The sequence below is a fragment of the Haliotis asinina genome, chromosome 13 (assembly GCF_037392515.1).
Source record: "Haliotis asinina isolate JCU_RB_2024 chromosome 13, JCU_Hal_asi_v2, whole genome shotgun sequence".
Taxonomy (NCBI): Eukaryota; Metazoa; Mollusca; class Gastropoda; order Lepetellida; family Haliotidae; genus Haliotis; species Haliotis asinina.
Genome location: NC_090292.1, coordinates 17942268 through 17964926, shown reverse-complemented (window position 1 = coordinate 17964926; position 22659 = coordinate 17942268). Strand labels below are relative to the sequence as shown.

The 22659-nt window shown below is 39.3% G+C and overlaps 1 protein-coding gene across 2 annotated transcripts; it reads left to right on the top strand.

Annotated features, from left to right (window-relative positions):
• The first annotated feature begins 85 nt into the window (after positions 1–85).
• On the top strand, positions 86–21007 carry LOC137260011 (probable methyltransferase-like protein 25). 2 transcript variants are annotated; one of them, XM_067797692.1, is made up of 11 exons: positions 86–131; positions 1896–2018; positions 5198–5269; positions 10307–10528; positions 11228–11333; positions 12180–12773; positions 14137–14263; positions 15878–15969; positions 16161–16250; positions 19528–19622; positions 20846–21007. In XM_067797692.1, exons 1-11 carry the CDS (start codon positions 96–98, stop codon positions 20999–21001), a joined length of 1713 nt encoding a protein of 570 aa, XP_067653793.1. In that variant the 5' UTR covers positions 86–95; the 3' UTR covers positions 21002–21007. The 2 variants fall into 2 exon arrangements, with proteins under 2 accessions (XP_067653793.1, XP_067653794.1); XM_067797693.1 differs by lacking the exon at positions 86–131 and adding an exon at positions 332–476.
• Positions 21008–22659: the final 1652 nt, after the last annotated feature.

Here is a 22659-nt window from a genome sequence, read left to right as displayed (position 1 = left end):
GTTCCATTTTTCTTGATTTGCTCCTATGGGGAAGGGTTACATATTTCCTAGTGTTATTCAAGAAAACTTTGGGTAAATTGGCTATCATCTACAACATGGCGGCGCCCACGTATCACGATTTGGTAGAAAAGGTAAACATTGGATAAGGTCTCGCTATTGTAACTGAATCAACAGTATTTCAAATCTACGTAGACAGAGGGAGAAAAGGATAGTATCTGCTTTTGATTAGCATTTATAAACACAGCCGTGCATGGGAATTAAAAACTAGGAAGAAATTGGTATCAACTGCGAGATCAGGAGGAGACGGGGAGCTAACTCAGTACAGGGAGGTAACTGTGATTACTCAAGTGTCGTGATAACATCACCTGAATCATGAATGTTGATAATATTTATGTAAATGTCGTGTATTCAGTTTATTTGCGATTTCATTCACTTGACAAATTCCATATATGATATTTGCACTGTGCGTGTAACAGGTAATCAAAAATGCGGAATTTTGTCTATATGAGCTTTACCTTAAATGAATGTTTATGTCAACTGTGCTAAGTGAATGTCTCATCTTTTCGTGATGGACAGATTGCTTATAGTTGTGTGTATGATGGGCTTAATAATGTGTATAGATCACAGAGATAACAGCCTCGCATAATCAATATTTGCACACCTAACACGTTTCGGCACAGTATGTTGAATTCACAAGGCACATGAAAATCAACAATTATATAAACCTTCATCAATATAAAATATTTATAAAAACATACATTTCAGCACTTGACACATTGCTATCGTAACGGGACGAAGTCATCATCCACACGATAGTATCAAAGTCAGTTGCGAGCAACGACATCAATATTCGTGATAGCTAAAATCCGGACAAACAGTATAGTGAATAGTTTACGCCAACAGCTGATACTGATGTAGTATTGAAGTTTATGTCTCACCATGCTTGTAAGAAGGCTTTAGTCAAGAAATGTTTAGAATGTATGTACTTTTGTCTTTTTTTATCAAAACGACGCATTTATACAAGTAAACGTTCCAGTACTCTTGAATGAAAATTTAAGTAATATTCTACAAGCCTTTGGAGACATTTACTGAATAAACACAAGCATATGTTCATTATTCATTAATGAAAGCCATTTGATTTCATCATAAAAAGTCATATTAATAGCTTTTACTTAGTAACTTTTCATGAAAATTTGTTAAAAAGTTTTAAGGATTGTGTCTGAAATTGGCTTCAGAGGTTATTTTTCCCAGACAACACCCCGCCTTCTGGGGTCATGACCTTTTAGCATTACCATCTACCAATACAGACAACCGGCAGCTCGGTGATGTCATGAATGAAAACTGTTTTTTAGGGTTTAATTTCATCTTGATGTTTTTGCATTAGTGCAGAAGAGTAAAAATACATTTGCTGGAAAACTTTAGATAAAAAACTGTACTTTGAAGTTTGTGATTTCCGAATCGTGAAAGGAAAGGAAGACGACTTCTTGTTTACAAACATGAAATCTTACATCTTACGGAAATGATAGGTGCACAAAAATTGATGTCCGTGAATTTACATTACGCCAGGTTACTTGTTATTTATAGATGAATTATCAATGGAAACTAAAAAAAGACTTGAGTCAGTTTAAAACAAAACCCAAAGAAATCAACGTATTTCTTACCCATTTTCTTTATGGTGCCATGAGGGTGTAAAGAATAATATATCATATTTTGTAAATTGTAAATTTTGTTTTAAAAAATTAAATGGCAGATCATTGTGTTATTTCACATGTAGACACAATTTGTGTGACTTGGCAGCTGAACATTTCACTTTGTATTTTTTTAATGACTCTCTTTTCATAACAAGTGATGGAACAAGGCCTTAGCTACTAGTATATTCTGTTATTTCTTTACAGACGAGTAGAGACCTACCAAAGTTCCAAGACCTACTACAATTCCTGTATGAGTTTGACTGGATACACAACTTTTTTACCACTCGTTTCTTTGTAGACGAGGTGTGGAGACATGTGCCGGAAGAGGTGAAATGTTTATATTTAGATGCTGCACCTTATTGCAACCACTAGATCATTACGTTTATTATTGATGAGGCAAGTCTGCAAAAAATGTGTTTTGTCCATTATAATATGTTTGTTGATTTTGCCCTCTACCACTCATGCAGGTGCTGTTAATTTGCCCTGCCTGACATGCATGTTTAGTTCTTAGTATTTCCTTCATCATCTAAGTGTTCGAAATCACCCTCCCTCCCCGCCCTCATTTTGATTTTATCTTTGTGTTTTCTTATTCAACCTCATGACACATTTCTGCCAAATACATAAATAGTTATGTGTACTCATTGCTTGTTATACAAGCCTCTGCTACTATCTTGAGACATGCCATGATCATGGTGTCTGTGGTGATAATAGTGTTGCAGGTCAGTCTTGGGCCGTGTGATATCTTTCAACTCAGGGAGTTGTTTACCTATCTTATTTAACTCCATGTTAACCGCCAAACAAGTGTTTGTTTTCCTCTTCAAAGTGTGAATGATGGAGGTTAGCAAATGACGATATGATTGTTGACAATGGTTTGACTTGTTTTTATGCGGTGTTGAAAATTCTCAGTGGTGTGTTTTGTTTTGACACTGATCACAGCTGCTGATGAATGTTGAAAATGTTGACACTGTGTTGAATGTTAACAGTGGTGGGATTTGTTTTGCCACTGATGAATGTTGAAAGTATTATGATTTGATTTGACATTGTGTTGAATGTTGACAGTGGTGGGATTTGTTTTGCCACTGATGAATGTTGAAAGTATTATGATTTGATTTGACATTGTGTTGAATGTTGACAGTGGTGGGATTTGTTTTGACACTGATGAATGTTGAAAGTGTTATGATTTGATTTGACATTGTGTTGGATGTTGACAGTGGTTTCATTTGTTTTGACTGTGTTGAATGTTGAAATTAATATTTGTATTGATGCTGTGTTGACTGTTGACAGTGTTTTCATTTGTATTGACACTGTTGAATGTTGACAGGGGGATATAGAGCTTGTGAAAAAAACGAGAAATAAAAAAGGGAACACTTGTGCTTTCATGTGATCCCTTATTTTTTCCCTCAGTATATTATGCATTGTTCACTTGTCATGAGGGGACCAGTGAACAACAAATTTGTCTTACCGAACACCTCAATATTAAGTTTGAACTGTTTGAAGCATGAGCATTGGATCGTACACTTCAGCCAACCTCTGTGAATCAAACAATTCGAATCTTGCATCTTGCTGTTTTTTCCTTTAGGTATTGTCGCAGTAAAGTCGCCACGATGTAATTCCCCTTCAAAATATTCACAGGAACTATATTTGTCAAAATTCATTTATTGGAAAGAGAGTCAAATGTTTTTTGTAGCCTTCGCAAGATTTTGAGTATGACACAGGAAAAACTGAATTAGAGTTATCTCCCGTTCATTGATTTCCGTTCACAAAGCATGGTTAATGTCTGTGCATCATGTGATATTTAATGTTATTCAAATTAATGATGTGACTACCACAAAGTACCGCAGAGGGTATGTTGCAGTATACCTCGCTTGTAAGTCAGGTACATTATAACAGAATAAAATAACAGAAGAGTGCTCCACGAATGCAGAAATGTGTGAGGCATTTATGTGTGAGTGAGTGAGTGAGTGAGTTTAGTTTTACGTCGCACTTAGCAATATTCCAGCTATATGGCGACGGTCTGTAAATAATCGAGTCTGGACCAGACAATCCAGTGATCAACAACATGAGCATCGATCTGCGCAATGGGGAACCAATGACATATATCAACCAAGTCAGCAAACCCGACCACCCGATCCCGTTAGTCGCCTCTTACGACAAGCATAGTCACCTTTTATGGCAAGCATGGGTTGATGAAGGCCTATTCTACCCCGGGACCTTCACGGGTCCATTTATGTGTGAGCTAAGATGATATAATTTGCCTAGACACTGTTAATTGTTCGCAGAAGTATGATGTTTTATGACACTGGATATAATGCAGACAGTGTTGTTTTTTGTTTTGATACTGTGTTGAATGTTGACATTGAAAACAATGTTTACAATGATAAGATTTGTCTAGACACTGTGTTTAATGTTCACAGTGTTGTGATTTGTGTAGACACTGTTTTGAATGTTGATAGTGGTGATATCTAATGATGCTGTGTTGAATGTTGACATTGAAAACAATGTTTACAATGTTAAGATTTGTCTAGACACTGTGTTTAATGTTCACAGTGTTGTGATTTGTGTAGACACTGTTTTGAATGTTGATAGTGGTGATATCTAATGATGCTGTGTTGAATGTTGACATTGAAAACAATGTTTACAATGATAAGATTTGTCTAGACACTGTGTTTAATGTTCACAGTGTTGTGATTTGTGTAGACACTGTTTTGAATGTTGATAGTGGTGATATCTAATGATGCTGTGTTGAATGTTGACATTGAAAACAATGTTTACAATGTTAAGATTTGTCTAGACACTGTGTTTAATGTTCACAGTGTTGTGATTTGTGTAGACACTGTTTTGAATGTTGATAGTGGTGATATCTAATGATGCTGTGTTGAATGTTGACATTGAAAACAATGTTTACAATGATAAGATTTGTCTAGACACTGTGTTTAATGTTCACAGTGTTGTGATTTGTGTAGACACTGTTTTGAATGTTGATAGTGGTGATATCTAATGATGCTGTGTTGAATGTTGACATTGAAAACAATGTTTACAATGATAAGATTTGTCTAGACACTGTGTTTAATGTTCACAGTGTTGTGATTTGTGTAGACACTGTTTTGAATGTTGATAGTGGTGATATCTAATGATGCTGTGTTGAATGTTGATAGTGGTGTGATATCTAATGACACCTTGTTTAATAATGATAATCATGTGATATCTAATGACACTTTGTTCAATGTTGATAGTAGTGTGATATCAAATGACGCTGGGTTCAATGTTGATAGTGGTGTGATATCAAATGACGCTGGGTTCAATGTTGATAGTGGTGTGATATCTAATGACACCTTGTTTAATAATGATAATCATGTGATATCTAATGACGCTTTGTTCAATGTTGATAGTAGTGTGATATCAAATGACGCTGGGTTCAATGTTGATAGTAGTGTGATATCAAATGACGCTGGGTTCAATGTTGATAGTGGTGTGATATCTAATGACGCTGTGTTCAATGTTGACAGTGGCACAGTGTTCTAGTGGCCATGAGTGTGGAGGAGTTGAACAACCTGCCTTTTGAATTCCATCAAGACAAGGTAAATAACCTTTATGTTTATAACCTGTATTGTTATTGAGTTCCTCTGATGAAATAGTTTGCAACATGGCACACACGTCCAGCTATGAATATACTCACTTATATTGTGACATAGACTAAATGTACTTACACAAACTCGGATGTTCTTGTGGCCATGTATCCTAAACCATTACAGATAGCTAACTGCTGGAGTTGCCATGTTCATCTTATGCAGGCTCGTGCCTAGCGCTCTGTATTACGTAATCGCCGCGTTAAAACGGAGATGTTACTGCCTTCATTATGCAGATTCTGCTTACATTTTACAAGACATTCAGTTTAACATCCTTTATTAATGGTGTTCAGTTACATTTTAATATCACTTGTATTGTATCCCGGTCAATAATCCTGAAGTTTACTTTGTATCTTTGATACAAAGTGTATCTTTGATACAAAGTGTATCTTTGATACAAAGTGTATCTTTGATACAAAGTAAGAGATACGAAGTTGAAAACATCATGAACATTTTCTTCTCACTTATTTTGAAATTCATGTTTGTATGCTTATGCATATATGCACCTGGACACGCATGTATGTGAGTATGTATGTGTGTGTGTGTATATATATGTTAAAATACATATGTGTATGTATGTCGGCGCATATGTGTTTGTGCACAATATGACATTACTTCGGTTTGTCTTAAACATAGACAGTACTAAAGAGGCACTCAGCCTATTGAATCACTAACGCAGACTCATAACCTTCCCTGCTTGTCGTCTTTTGCAATAAGTCTGTAAATGATTTAAGCGTGTATGTATTGTATTGTATCCTGATCGAAAATCCCGAAGGTTTCTTTGTATCCAGGTTTCTCAGATGAGAATATTATGAACATTTATTTCTCACTTGTTTTTATGTTCTGGTTTTTATTTTTCTTTGATAACAGATTAAACGTTGTAGCTAGATATTGTATCAAAACAGAAACTATGTGCGAAACTTTTGACAGTGTTGGTGTATGGCTAGTATACAGTTATGTAGCACCATTACCCGCTGCCTGTTTGTTTGATTACCAATTTATGGATTCTGATGTCAGTTGAAATATCACAGAGATAGGCAGTGGTTACTTCAGCTGCAGCTCTCCATTCCAAACATTCTTGTAAATTTGCACTTTATCTACATTTCTTATATGTATAGTACTCGTGTTTCATTGATGCTTTCTCTATTGATATTGTGTTGTGGAGATGTCTATCCCAACCCAGGACCTAAATGTCTAAAAGATTTAAAGGTTGTCCATTTAAATGTCCATAGTCTCAAAGAGAAAATAGATATTTTAAGAATCGAACTAGGAGACTATGATGTAATATGCCTTACAGAAACTTGGCTAACTTCAGACTTGAACAACATTGATGTAGGAATAGCTGGCTTCCATCTTCCATTTCGTAAAGACTGGCACACTCGTGGTGGCGGTGTGGCAGTCTGTGTGAAGGACACTATTTGTGCTTCTCTAATGAATTATTTGGATGTAGTTGGGCTTGTGGCAATATGGATACAGATTAAATGTAAAACAAGAAAGTATCTGATTGGAACATTTTATCGCGCCGATAGGAGCACCAAATATTGGAATTTGATTAATGAATCAATAGGTAACGTATTTGATCTTAATATGCAGACAATCATAACCGGTGATTTTAATATTGATATTCTTAAGTGTAATAATAAAAAAATAGACCATATAGAAAGTTATTATGGCCTTCGGCAAATAATAAGAAATCCTACTAGAATAACCCAAAATAGCAAAACGTTGATCGACTTAATATTTGTATCCTGTGTCAACGTTGTCATAAATTCTGGTGTATTAGATCCCATATGTAGTGACCATTGCCTGGTATTTCTCAGTATAACAGAAGCTGTACAAAACAATAATTCTTTTCAAAGGAAAATCTATGATTATTCCTCAGCAGATATCAGTGGAATGAATGTAGGTATCAAAAGGATAAACTCACATACACTTTTTTCTTCACAGGACGTTGATAACATTATGGAAAATCTCACATCTTTAATATTGTATAATGTGAATGAATATCCCAAATAAAACTATAACAGTTAGAACTAAAGATCCGGCATGGATGAATAACGAAATCCGATGATTAATAAGGAAACGTAATCGTATACATAGGATTGCAAAGAAATGAAATCATCCTAATGACTGGTTTAAGTTCAGAATGCTCCTTAACAAAATGATTTCAAGTGTTAGAAACACAAAACATGCCCATGATGCCAAAGTTGACGAAACTGTAAATAACGCTGATAATCATGGTACAAAAATATGGTGGCGATTAGTTAAGAGTTATGTAAAACCAGATCATAACAAAACATCGTTTCCATCAATTGTCAGCAATGACATCATTTATGACAATGAACAAGATGTACTCAACTCATTTTTCTCAGAGCAATAGAAAGTTGCAATCGAGATAATTCTGTTCAGTGTAGACACTTTTAAAGCCATGGGCCCGATGGTATTGGAAATATTTTGTTAAAATTAAACTCTGACTCTCTAACGTTGTTGCTAACTAAGTTGTTTAACCACTCTATTCATAATAAAACTTTCCCTTCATCTTGGAAATTAGCCTTGGTAATAAGAAAGGTGATGAACACGTGTGTTCACATTATAGGCCTGTTGTGCTAACTAGCTGTGTCGGTAAAGTGTTTGAAAAATGCGTTTTTAAATATGTCTTCAACTTCTTCATAGATAACAAAACTCTGTCAAGCTTACAATCTGGATTTATTCCTGGCGATTCTACAGTAAATCAGTTAACGTATCTTTATAACTTTATTGCTGGTGCAGTAGACCAAGGAAAGGAAATCAGAGCCATATTTTGTGACATAAGCAAAGCCTTTTACAGAGTTTGGCGCTGTGGCATTATTCATAAACTTCATGCTTACATTATAAGGGTCACTCTCTTAGAATGGTTCGAAAGTTATCTGGATAGCAGAATGCTGAGAGTGGTAATAAATGGTTACAGTTCAGATATTAAAACAGTGGAAGCTGTTCCCCAAGGTTCCGTTTTAGGTCCGGTTCTGTTTATCATCTATATTAATGACATTGTTGACAGTATAGATAACAACATTTGCCTTTTTGCAGATGATACATTGATATATATGATAACAGATGTCCAAGTCACAGAAGCCGCAATCATAAATCTGAGAAATTTGAAATACTGTTTATCTCGGAAAACTCTAGACACCTTATATAGTTCCTTTATCTTACCACTCTTTTATTACTGCAGTCATGTACAGTTGAACAGGCAAACTTACTGGAGAACTTGCATTTAGATGCCTTGAGATCCATATGCGGCTCAGTTCGTGACACAAGTCATGATAAACTATACAAGGAAACCAATTATAGCACACTGAAAGAAAGACGACACCGCTCTAAGCTCATAACGTTTTATGAAATGTATTATTGCCTGACTCCAGACTATTTGAACAATCTTGTACCAGGAAGAGTATTTGAACAAAGCAACTATAATCTTAGGTATAGTACTTCTGTTCAAACTATTAACTGTAGAACAAAGATATTCACAATCATTTTTACTGAGTGCGATTATGTTGTGGAAATCATTGCCTGATGGACTTGTTAATGCAGTTTCCCTCAGTCAGTTAAAAACAATGATAAACCCAGAAACTCATAACTACTTTGATTTGAATGTTGGAACAAGATTTTATCAAATCATCCACTGTCGCCTCAAGCTCGGCTCTGGAGATCTAAACACGGACAGATATAAGCTGCACATATCGCAAACATCCTAGTGTTCATGCGGTCATGATAATGAGGATGGTCTCCGCTATCTCTTTAATTGTCAGAACTATACGAATCTAGGGTCAACTGTGTATTTTTATACTCAAGGATATGATGTTAAAACAACTTTATACTGTGCATTGAATATAAATGTAATAGTGTTATTCTCAACTCATTACACCACATTATATAAAAAGTAACCATTTTCAGTGATTATGATCTATGCATTTATATTGAATGTAAGAGAAGCTAGAAGTAACACGATCTTCTGCAGCAACTTACTTGGTTACTAGGCATAACCGACACCTAGCAACAGTTGTATGTTATTTGGGCCTACTATTGATCTTTGTCATCGAACTACTACAGCTATATGTCCACCCACTGGAACACTGTAGTGTACTGGAGCGGCGTTAATATAAGCTTCTTGGCTTGTTCGCCTATCCAGATTTCATCACATTTTGAAATAAAAATATGTTTAAACAACTTCTAGCTATAACTGACTTCTGCTCAACTGACAGCAAGTCAGATTATTTTTCATTGTAGTCTGTTCTGAGTCATCTGTGTGTATAGGAATCTCAAACAGCAGGAAACTGGTAAAACCGAAGCTTCATATACCCCTTCCCACGGGGCCGCTGCCATGTGGCTAGAAAAATTGTTAATAGTGCGAGTGCAGTGTAAATCTAAACTCACTCACTCACTCTTCCTATAAGGGTGTCTTCTCCATGGTTGCCATACTGAAATACTTGGTTGTGAACACTTCTTTGTCGTCTTGGTTTAATTTTTTCAAGCTGTTGTTATTTGTGAGTGCACAATGCCTAGAAAATGGTTAGTTGTACTAATTTTCCTACTTATGATTGCTCTTTCCCAGCAGTACTAGTGTTAGTAGATTTTAGCTGATTTTCAACCTGGCCGTCATGGCTGCCATTTTGAAAAACATGCTTATCAATATTTATCAATCATTCTAGTTCAAAATGGTGTGTTTTTTTATTGGAGTTAGTAGGAGTTTGTAGTTAGCAGGGAACAATAGGGATAAAGATAGATGTTCTTGTATTTTGTGATATTTCAAAGTTGCACCATGATTTGACCTCTATACTCTCCAATCGCGCAAGGTAACTCACTCACTCTATTGCTCAAGCTTGCTCACTCACTCACTCACTCACTCACTCACTCACACACCCTTTCACTCACCCACTCACCTAAACTCACCTAAGCACCCACCGACCCACTCACTCACTCACTCACTTACTCACTCTTCATGTTATACAGCCCCACTTCCCAGACTCACTGAGGAGGTTCATCCAGATGTCACACCAACTCTCTCTCCTCCGGGACCAAGTGAACATCTTGGAAAAGAAGGCGATAGACCCAAACATGAAACGAGGAATGTCACCTAAAAAACTTCATGAAGTTACCAATATGTCTGCTGTTGTCAAGGAAACTGCCGCCAAAGCTGGCTGTGATGTTATTGTAGATGTTGGATCAGGACTGGTAATACATCTTGTTGGCTTATAAAGAATATGCTCGTCTTGATATTGTGGTTGGAAAAGAAAATGCATGTCTTTATGTTATGGTTTAATGTTATGATTGAAAAAGAAAATGCTTGTTGAAAAAGAAAATGCTTGTCTTGATGTTATGCTTGAAAAAGAAAATGCTTGTGTTGATGTTATGGCTGAGAAACAAAGTGAGTGAGTGAGTGAGTGAGTTTAGTTTTACGCCGCACTCACCAATATCCCGGCTGTATGGTGACAATCTGTAAATAATCGAGTCTGGACAAGACAATCCACTGACCAACAATGAGCATCGATCTGCGCAAATGGGAACCGATAGCACTTCAACCAAGTCAGCGAGAGTGACCACCCGATCCCATTAGTCGCCTCTTACGACAAGCATAGTCGCCTTTTATAGCAAGCCTGGGTTGCTGAAGGCCTGTTCTACTCCGGACCTTCATGGGTCGAGAAACAAAGAACCAAGACATGAACTAAGTGGTTGAAAAAGTGTTGTCTCAGTCTTTGTAGTTTTCTGGTGATATCTATGTTTACACTGTTCAGTCAGGTCTACCTCAGGTCAGGTCTATTAAACCCGTGAATGAATTAGTATCAAACTTGCTTTCACTCGTTTGATACCAAATCGTTCAATAAAAATGGTATTACAAGGAAGGTCATTTAGTATCCTCTATTCCCCACACAGGGCTACCTGGGCCAGGTGCTGCACGTGAGCTATGGCTACTCCGTAGTTGGAGTCGAGGGTTGTTCCGGCCACGTGGAGCGGGCTGAGAGGAGATCAGCAAAACAAGGTATCATGTGTGTCCGACTCATTCAGGTGATCCCAGTGAATCTTCAGCACTCATTTACATATCATGTTTAACCTTTGTCTTAATAGTGTTAGAAATAGATTCAGACTTTGACGTTGCATAATATGAATTTATTCATATGTTTAAATTTTTTGTATATCTGACATTTTAAATGCGTAATTGGTACGCAACACTTATTTTTCAGTGCGTAATTGGGAATTTTCTTTGTGTATTTTACTCGGATACACAGCTTATCTGGGTCTCTGAGTATATTCTGGTTCCCTCCACATGCTCCTTAATGTACATAACTGACAACACTTATAATAAACTAAAATCCTTTATATTTGGTTACCACAGTTGTTTACTGTAGTAATGATACACTTATCTGTATGTTGTGATGTCACAGAAATATTGTGACTGTTCATTGGAGCGAAATAAGTTACTATACATTTAAATCACTGGCATGTCTTTCAAAAAGCCACTTTTTGTATATTTTTTAAAACAGTTGTTTCATTAAGGCTGCCTGTTTCGTTTCATCAACTTACTTAGAGGAAAAATATGTGTGTGATATCGACCATTCATAGTTTATGGATGGGGGTGGAGAGACAATGATTTTAAGGGGTAGGGTGGGGTATAGTGGGGTGTCACCCATTTTGTTCATGACATGCCGGGGGTTCACTTACTTTTTATGTCATTTTAATGTGCATATGACTAAACCCTGTTAGCAAGCTGACAAGTTTTGGATGGTTGTTGTTTAATAATTCCTTGCTCTGAAACACTTATGAAAACACCCCCAAACCAGCCAGCAAATGTAAAATGTCTATGGGTTTTCCCACTGAATATTTTCAGATCTCCAGAATGGCTGCATATGCAATGTGACCTTCAACCTTGAACAGACAAGGGAACATCTCAACACATTTCAGGACAGAGTGTCCGAAGCTGTCAGAAATCTAAAACCTTGTGTTCATTCACAGACTGCAGTTAACAATTCGTGCCAAGTTGATTCAAAACTCATATCTGAGAAGGACACAAAATGCCAAGCAGGTGCCCTTAGTCCAGATGTCAGCCCGAATTTGGACAATATAAATTCTAGGAAGCATGTGTCTCCAGAGAGGAGTTGTGGAAATTGTGTCTGTGTTCTGAAGGATGTGACTGATAACACAGCAGGGGCTGTACTAAATGTATCAAGAATGTGGTCAAGTGGAAATGAATCAACTCATACAACACTAAACTTACATGATAATGACAACCAGCAAGAACATCCTGAATCTGGCAATGTTCCTGTTCCGGTGTATTCAGCAGAAGAGAGACGTGTGTGTATGATCGGCCTTCACTGTTGTGGGGATCTAACTCCCACAATGCTTTGGTACTTCCTGCATATGTCCACCATTCAGTCCTTGTGTCTGGTCAGCTGCTGTTATCACAAGATGTCCTTCACTGAAGGTAGGCTGCTATACTTGGATTTTCATCCATTGTGTTTAACTCATCTGACTAATGTCAAGTGAGCTTATGTCATGGCATGTCGTCTGCTAACTGTCAGTCTGCACAGGATTCATCTAAGAAAAATGCCTGTGAGCCCTTGGCAAGAAAATTAGGAAAAAATGGAGGTATTGTTTCAATTTTTATTTATTTGTTGTTATTTTCCTGAATTTTAAGGAGTCTTTGGTATTATATGTTACTGACTTTGGGTCATATATCAACCTCTGTTAACCAGTTCATATATGGCTTGTACCGCTGAAGGTCAAATGCAATGTACACCACAACTTTTCAGATTCTGATTTTGATATGCACTTACTGAAACAAATCCTCAGAAATGCCAGTTCAACCTGTAAAGTTGAGAAAAAATGCGATAAAGAAATGGCCACAAAATTGGAGTTCAAACGATTCACTATTTTGCCCGCAGTGCTGGAAGGGAAAGTGGTTTCAACAGCCATGCTGGGCTGCACTCATAACGCACGCGCAGTGAATAGGTTAGTGGATTTTGAAACAATATGCAATATGCCTGCCCAGAGTAAGAGGTCATGAGCAGCAGCCTAATCTTGGTTTTGTACATAAACAAGTAAATAATCTACGCGTTACATAAAAAAACATGTTGATTGTGTTAAGCAGACTCTGTCACAGAGAAAGCTCAATGTCCGGTTGATTCACACCTATATGTCTGCCTACCTGTCTGCTAATGACAGTATACAATGCACAACTTCACTCATTGACCACATGCAGTTGGAAATTAACACCTATTGGGCTTATAAGCCATAAACAAAGACCCAGCCAAGCATATCGGCAAATGAAGCAGTGGCCAATGAAAAGGTTTCATTACACTTGAGTGCACACCCACCAGCTCTGACAGGGTTTGGTATCGCCGCTGCTTCATTTCAAGGGAGGTAAACCCAAGTACAAAATATTGCACTTTTGATTTGCAATTATGTGTTTATTTGTGTTTTCTTAATCAGCAATGCATTTCTGTATGTAACACAAGTGATGACTGTGTTTTAATTATGTTTGACCTTTCAACAGTAACTCAGGAAGGAGCAAGGACAAAATATATCTTAGAGAAAGAAGTTTCTCTGAAACGTAGTTAACTGCAGTAAAGTCCTTACCTTGGGAATTTATCAAAATAGAAAATAAAAAATCCAGCCAAAAATATAACAAATATGAATAATGGTTCTCCACATTTTGAAGCAGTTTTAAGTGGTTAGTGTCATTGTGCAAAGTGAATTTGACACTTTGGTGATGGTAACTTTTGAACCTTAACATAGAGAGTTAAGAGTCCGGTTTTGAACAATAACACCCAAGTTTTTCTTTTCAGAAAGCAACAGTTTCAACTGTTTTCCACTGAGTGAGAACTGTCAGACAGTCTACTCAGATCTGAAACAGCAACACCGTTCCTGGAGCCTTCGGCCTGTCAGCTTCAGACTTGCTGCTCAGGAAACTAGGTAAGTGCTGTCCTTGACACTAGAGATGTAGTACTGAGCATGTGGTCTCCTAGAAAGAGGGTATGTGGTCTCTTTGACACAGGGTATATGGTCTTCTTGACACTGGATATGTGGTCTTTTTCTAGTGTCTCTTACTGTTAACTGCCGTGTTATATGGTGTTGACTGTATCTTGCTTACTGACATATTATTGACTATGTTGCAGATTGACTGACATTGTTAACTCTATATTGATAACTTTATATTGTTAACTGTCTGATATTGACATAATGTTGGCTTACTTAAACCGTTGACTGTATATTTTAAACTGTCTGATATTGTTAACTTTGTAATGTTGTTAGCTCCCAGTGTTAAGAATGATTTGTGAAATGTAAAGTGGTGACTGTTAGATATTGTAAACTCAGTAATGCTACCTTTCAGATAGTGTTAACTGTCAGATAATGTTAACTTTCTGATAGTGTTAACAGATAATGTTAACTGTCATATAGTGTTAACTGTCAGATACTGTTAACAGTACAGTGTTAACTGTCAGATTGTGTTAACTTTTAGTGATAACTCTCTGATACTGTTCACTGTACAGTGTTAACTGTCAGATAGTGTTGACTGTGTAGTGCTGTCAGATAGTGTTGACTGTATAGTGCTAACTGCCAGGTAGTGTTAACTGTATTGTGTAAGTGTCTGATAGTGTTAACTGTCAGATAGTTTCAAATGTCAGATAGTGTTAACTGTTTGATAATGTTAAATGTATAGTGTTAACTGTATATTGTTAACTGCCAGATTGTGTTAACTGCCAGATAGTGTTAGCTGTATAGTATTAACTCTCTGATTCTGTGAAAAGTATACTGCCAGATAGTGTTGACTGTGTAGTATTAATTGCCAGATAGTGTTTAGTATATAGTGTAAGTGTCTGATAGTGTTAACTGGATAGTATTAAGTGACAGATAGTTTTAACTGTCAGATAGTGTTAACTGTCTGACAGTGTTAACTGCCTGATACTTTTAACTGTATATCATTAACTGTATAGTGTTTACTGTCCGATACTGTTACCTGTATAGTGTTAACTGTCAGATACTGTTGAGTGTGTAGTGCTAACTGCCAGATAGTGTTAACTGTATTGTGTTAACTGTCTGATAGTGTTAACTGTCTCATACTTTTAACTGTATATCATTAACTGTATAGTGTTTACTGTCCGATACTGTTACCAGTAGATTGTTAACTGCCAGATAGTGTTAACTGTATAGTGTGTCTGATAGTGTTAACTGTCAGGTAGTGGTATCTGTCAGGTAGTGTTAACTGCCAGATAGTGTTAACTGCATAGTGTAAGTGCCTGATAGTGTCACCTGTCAGATAGTGTTACCTGTCAGATAGTGTTATCTGTTAGGTAGTGTTGTCTGTCATGTAGTGTTAACTGTCAGATAGTGTTAACTGCATAGTGTAAGTGTCTGATAGTGTTGACTGTCAGATAGTGTTAACTGCATAGTGTAAGTGTCTGATAGTGTTGACTGTCAGATAGTGTTAACTGCATAGTGTAAGTGTCTGATAGTGTTGACTGTCAGATAGTTTTAACTGTATAGTGTAAGTGTCTGATAGTGTTGACTTTCTGATACTGTTGCCAGGTCCCGGTGGAGGACTCAGACTGAGGCAGATCATGACACCCATGTGAGACATGTTGCTTACAGAGGGCTACTTGAGCTATTCTTTATGGAAGGTGAGTAGACAGTAAATGTTTAACAACCTTAAATATTTTTTAGGGTGGTTCAGGATTTAGATGGTAAGTCTATTGAGTGGTGAAATATTGATGAAGTCTGCTGTCTACAATTCAACTAGACATGTCATACCTAAACTTTTGCTTTACAGTTCAGTTAAGGATTAATCCAAACTCACTTACTCTCATGACAGCTGAGATCACCCAACTGGACAGAAAGGTCATCAGGAAAGCAGACTTCTCCACCTTTGATGCTTTCTCCGAATCCATCATCACAGGTCTCGGTAAGTCTCCCAGTCCATCATCACAGGTGTCGGTAAGTCTCCCAGTCCATCATCACAGGTGTCGGTAAGTCTCCCAGTCCATCATCACAGGTCTTGGTAAGTCTCCCAGTCCATCATCACAGGTCTTGGTAAGTCTCCCAGTCCATCATCACAGGTCTCGGTAAGTCTCCCAGTCCATCATCACAGGTCTCGGTAAGTCTCCCAGTCCATCATCACAGCTCTCGGTTGGTCTCCCAGTCCATCATCACAGGTCTCGGTAGGTCTCCCAGTCCATCATCACAGGTCTCGGTAGGTCTCCCAGTCCATCAGCACAGGTCTTGCTAGGTCTCCCAGTCCATCATCACAGGTCTCGGTAAGTCTCCCAGTCCATCATCACAGGTCTCGGTAAGTCTCCCAGTCCATCATCACAGCTCTCGGTTGGTCTCCCAGTCCATCATCACAGGTCTCCCTAGGTCTCCCAGTCCATCAGCACAGGTCTTGCTAGGTCTCCCAGTCCATCATCACAGGTCTCGGTAAGTCTCCCAGTCCATCATCACAGGTCTCGGTAAGTCTCCCAGTCCATCATCACAGGTCTCGGTAGGTCTCCCAGTCCATCATCACAGGTCTCCCTAGGTCTCCCAGTCCATCAGCACAGGTCTTGCTAGGTCTCCCAGTCCATCATCACAGGTCTCGGTAAGTCTCCCAGTCCATCATCACAGGTCTCGGTAAGTCTCCCAGTCCATCATCACAGGTCTCGGTAGGTCTCCCAGTCCATCATCACAGGTCTCGGTAAGTCTCCCAGTCCATCATCACAGGTCTCGGTAAGTCTCCCAGTCCATCATCACAGGTCTCGGTAAGTCTCCCAGTCCATCAGCACAGGTCTTGCTAGGTCTCCCAGTCCATCATCACAGGTCTCGGTAAGTCTATCAGGCCTACATCATCACGTCTCGGTAAGTCTCCCAGTCCATCATCACAGGTCTCGGTAAGTCTCCCAGTCCATCATCACAGGTCTCGGTAAGTCTCCCAGTCCATCATCACAGGTCTCGGTAAGTCTCCCAGTCCATCATCACAGGTCTCGGTAAGTCTCCCAGTCCATCATCACAGGTCTCGGTAAGTCTCCCAGTCCATCATCACAGGTCTCGGTAAGTCTCCCAGTCCATCATCACAGGTCTCGGTAAGTCTCCCAGTCCATCATCACGTCTCGGTAAGTCTCCCAGTCCATCATCACAGGTCTCGGTAAGTCTCCCAGTCCATCATCACAGGTCTCGGTAGGTCTCCCAGTCCATCATCACAGGTCTCGGTAGGTCTCCCAGTCCATCAGCACAGGTCTTGCTAGGTCTCCCAGTCCATCATCACAGGTCTCGGTAAGTCTATCAGGCCTACATCATCACGTCTCGGTAAGTCTCCCAGTCCATCATCACAGGTCTCGGTAGGTCTCCCAGTCCATCATCACAGGTCTCGGTAAGTCTCCCAGTCCATCATCACAGGTCTCGGTAAGTCTCCCAGTCCATCATCACAGGTCTCGGTAAGTCTCCCAGTCCATCATCACAGGTCTCGGTAAGTCTCCCAGTCCATCATCACAGGTCTCGGTAAGTCTCCCAGTCCATCATCACAGGTCTCGGGAAGTCTCTCAGTCCATCATCACAGGTCTTGGTAAGTCTCCCAGTCCATCAGCACAGGTCTTGCTAGGTCTCCCAGTCCATCATCACAGGTCTCGGTAAGTCTATCAGGCCTACATCATCACGTCTCGGTAAGTCTCCCAGTCCATCATCACAGGTCTCGGTAAGTCTCCCAGTCCATCATCACAGGTGTCGGTAAGTCTCCCAGTCCATCATCACAGGTGTCGGTAAGTCTCCCAGTCCATCATCACAGGTCTTGGTAAGTCTCCCAGTCCATCATCACAGGTCTTGGTAAGTCTCCCAGTCCATCATCACAGGTCTCGGTAAGTCTCCCAGTCCATCATCACAGGTCTCGGTAAGTCTCCCAGTCCATCATCACAGCTCTCGGTTGGTCTCCCAGTCCATCATCACAGCTCTCGGTTGGTCTCCCAGTCCATCATCACAGGTCTCGGTAGGTCTCCCAGTCCATCAGCACAGGTCTTGCTAGGTCTCCCAGTCCATCATCACAGGTCTCGGTAAGTCTATCAGGCCTACATCATCACGTCTCGGTAAGTCTCCCAGTCCATCATCACAGGTCTCGGTAAGTTTCCCAGTCCATCATCACAGGTCTCGGTAAGTCTCCCAGTCCATCATCACAGGTCTCGGTAAGTCTCCCAGTCCATCATCACAGGTCTCGGTAAGTCTCCCAGTCCATCATCACAGGTCTCGGTAAGTCTCCCAGTCCATCATCACAGGTCTCGGTAAGTCTCCCAGTCCATCATCACAGGTCTCGGTAAGTCTCCCAGTCCATCATCACGTCTCGGTAAGTCTCCCAGTCCATCATCACAGGTCTCGGTAAGTCTCCCAGTCCATCATCACAGGTCTCGGTAGGTCTCCCAGTCCATCATCACAGGTCTCCCTAGGTCTCCCAGTCCATCAGCACAGGTCTTGCTAGGTCTCCCAGTCCATCATCACAGGTCTCGGTAAGTCTCCCAGTCCATCATCACAGGTCTCGGTAAGTCTCCCAGTCCATCATCACAGGTCTCGGTAGGTCTCCCAGTCCATCATCACAGGTCTCGGTAAGTCTCCCAGTCCATCATCACAGGTCTCGGTAAGTCTCCCAGTCCATCATCACAGGTCTCGGTAAGTCTCCCAGTCCATCATCACAGGTCTCGGTAAGTCTCCCAGTCCATCATCACAGGTCTCGGTAAGTCTCCCAGTCCATCATCACAGGTCTCTGTAAGTCTCTCAGTCCATCATCACAGGTCTTGGTAAGTCTCCCAGTCCATCATCACAGGTCTCGGTAAGTCTCCCAGTCCATCATCACAGGTCTCGGTAAGTCTCCCTGTCCATCATCACCATTGTTGTAACACTCTTTGCATTGACAAAAATAACTTGTTGTTTCAGACATTATTGCATGCAACATGTCAAGTATATTCTGTGCTGGTGGAATGATTGACAATAGATATAGATGGTAGTTTTGAGAATTTCTTGGCAAGTTTGGCTGCAGCAAAATGCACTCTACAGAAGGTTCACTCAAAACTTTGAAAGAAATTGACCGTTTGTGCATAGAGTACCAGGCTGAACTGAAAGTGCTTGCTTCAGAGAAGTTATCTCCCTTAGTGATGGCTGATCAAGTTTCTGTTTTATTTTCTGTCAAGATTACTTGTCTTGAACTGTCGTTTCTTTTTTACCTTTAGATGTTAGCAGGGAGGTCAGAGCTGACTATTTGTGTCACCTCCAAGAGTTGTACATCAGACACAAGCCACACTTCTGCTATGTGGAGATCATTACTGTGAGTAGTTAAAGGTCAAATTAAAGGTCGCATGCAACCAAAAAATCAAGCATAATTAAAACACAGTTATCACTTGTTCATGATATATAAAATGCATTGGTGATTGTGAAAAAACAAATAAACAAAATTATAAGCTTATAATCGCAGATGAAAAGTGCAGTATCATGTACTTGGGTTTATCTCCCATGATACCGAACCCAGTCAGAGCCGGTGGATGTGCACTCATGTATAACGAAGCCTTGCCATTGGCCACTGGTTCATTTGCCGATATGCTTAGCTGGCTCTTTGTTTATGGCGGATATGCCCGACAGGTGTTAATTTCAAATTGGATATGTGGTCAGTGGCTGAAGTTGTGCATTGCATATTGTCATTAGCAGACAGGCAGGCAGACATATAGGTGTGAATAAACCAGACATGAGATTTCTCTGTGACATAGTCTGTTTATCATAATCAACATTTTTTTTATGTAATGAGTAGATTATTTACTTGTTTGTATACACAACCAAGATAAGACTACAGCTCACGACCTCATACTTCAGGCATGCATACTGTTTCAAGCTCCTCGAACCTATTCACTGCACATACGTTATGGGTGCAGCACAGCAAGCTGTTGAAACCACTTTTTCCCTCAGCACTGGGGAACTTTAAACTTTATAGGTTGAATTGGCATTTTGATGATTTGTTTCGTTAAGTGTGTACCGAAAGGTATCAGAATCTGTGATTTTGTGTTATATGTTGCATGTGACCTTTACATTAACCTGTTAAACCAACACCTGTAGGTGTCTGTAGATGAAACAACACCTTCATACTCTAGATTGTCTTCTGTCAGTGTCTGCAGGTGCTTGTACTATTTTCTGTTTAATCAGTGTCTGCAAGTGCTTGTACTATGTACTGTTCTGTTGGTGTCTGCAGGTGCTTGTAGTATGTTCTATTCTATTAGTGTCTGCAGGTGCTTGTACTATTTTCTGTTTCATCAGCATCTGCAAGTGCTTGTACTATGTACTGTTCTGTTGGTGTCTGCAGGTGCTTGTAGTATGTTCTATTCTATTAGTGTCTGCAGGTGCTTGTACTATATTCTGTTTTGTCATTGTCAGCTGCTGCTTGTACTAAGGTTCTATGTTCTATTCTGTCAGTGTCTACAGGTGCTTGGACAAAAGTTCTATGTTCTGTTCTGTCACTGTCCACATGTGCTTGTACTGAAGTTCTTTGTTTTGTTTTGTCAGTGTCTGCAGGTGCTTGTTCAACCTGTCCTGGAGACACTGCTTCAACTGGACAGACACGCCTACCTCGTGGAACATGGAGTTGTTTCTGAACTGGTGCCAATATTCCAGGAGAACATATCACCAAGAAACATCGCACTTATAGCTAATAAACATTAAGACCCATTGTGTGTCATTCATTTTATCTCACATACCCATGCTTGCCATAAGACGGGACTATGCTTGTTGTAAGAGGATCAGATGGTCAGGCTCACTGATTTGGTTGACACATGTCATTGGTTCTCAATTGCGCAGATTCACGTAGCCCTACGAACTTATTAAAGGGGCACTGATGCGGAGCGAATAATGCTTCTCGCCAACGGTCTAATTACGAAACCAAACTGCAAATTGATCAGCGTCCGCTCCCTCGACCGTGACGGTCAACGGGACTGGGCTCCAGTCCACATTAGCAGAATTTCTTCACCTAAACAGTCAGGAGGCCGGATGCCCATCATATGCCATTATTTAAAAATATCAATGGTATTTTTTGTCTGATCGTAACAAAATATCCCAGCAGTATAGTTTCGGATGCTTGGGTGGTATAGTGACTGATCCAATTTGATCCTATTGCTGTTTTTTTTACCTCGATATTTAATCATGTTGTGTGAAAATATGATGTCTACAGGCACGTAGCAAGCCATTAGTTTCGGTCCGAAAGATTGCAAAGCTTTATATTCAGACAGTTTTGAGTGTTGTCCCAGCTGTGATAGCAAATATCATACGTAAATTTCGGTAGCTATGGTAGCTATGGTAGCTACCCTGGTTTATTATCTATGACACTCAGCTGATTTATTTGAATTCGTAAACAAAAAACAATGACTTTGCCATTGGTAGAGAAATCTGAAAATTTTCTTACGTGAAAAAAATGATTACACCTATTTACCCAAGTACACAGCAAATGCCTGTAAGTATTTCTTATTTAACGAAGTTCCGTTGCTATCCTCAAAACAGTTTCGGCCCATAAGTGTTTTCAGGCTGCATGGGACACAGAGATTACATCTTCCCAGTGCTGTAACTCGCGTTTGATGGTGTAAACCTACACGTGCTATTTGTCATCATTCTCTTGGTGGTCAGTTAATGAATTAATAACAGGTATAATTAGTGGTAACGCCTCTAGGTTACTCAACAAAGCTTCCCATTTGGCATTTCTCCTTATAAATTAAGGTCTGTAATGGCAAATGTATTGTATGTTATGTAATATGTGCATGTGAGTGATACAAGAGAGTTTATCAGCTGAGTTACAAAAACAAACATCGATCAAAGGATTGACCGATAACACACTGATTGATTAATTATTTTTATCTTCTACAGCGGATTTGTCAAAAGACAGTGTGTGTAGATGTACTAATCACTACTGACTACACCCTGTCGTAAAGTGCGAGTGTAAAAACATCCTCCCTTCAAAGAATTAACTACCATTGCGTTGATTGATTGATTGCTCATTATTGGTTAACTAAATTACTTAAAATGGCGGACACCATACAATCAGTTGCCAGGTGTGCTATCTGGGTGACCAATGAGAGGTTTAGCAGGTTTTCATCAACGTGAAAGACGTGAAACGATGTGTTACTTTTTCTCAAATTAGACTGTTGTAAGACACACGACACAGAGCAGGATTATTTACCAGCTGCAGATGAATGGAATATCGTTCTTTTATGTGGATATTGATGGATACATTCTTGAACAAGGTAGTAGCCTGACGTTGCTATAAAATTAGTCTGTTTTACATTCATTATTTGCATTTTGTTTTAATTTATTTTGTTGTAGCATTCAGCAGA

Excerpts from the sequence above, each read along its gene's own strand:
- LOC137260011 (XM_067797692.1), top strand. The coding sequence starts at position 96 with ATGGCGGCGCCCACGTATCACGATTTGGTAGAAAAG. Across the intron at positions 132-1,895 it reads ATCACGATTTGGTAGAAAAG|ACGAGTAGAGACCTACCAAA; the intron begins GTAAACATTGGA and ends ATTTCTTTACAG. Across the intron at positions 12,774-14,136 it reads CAAGATGTCCTTCACTGAAG|AAAGCAACAGTTTCAACTGT; the intron begins GTAGGCTGCTAT and ends TTTTCTTTTCAG.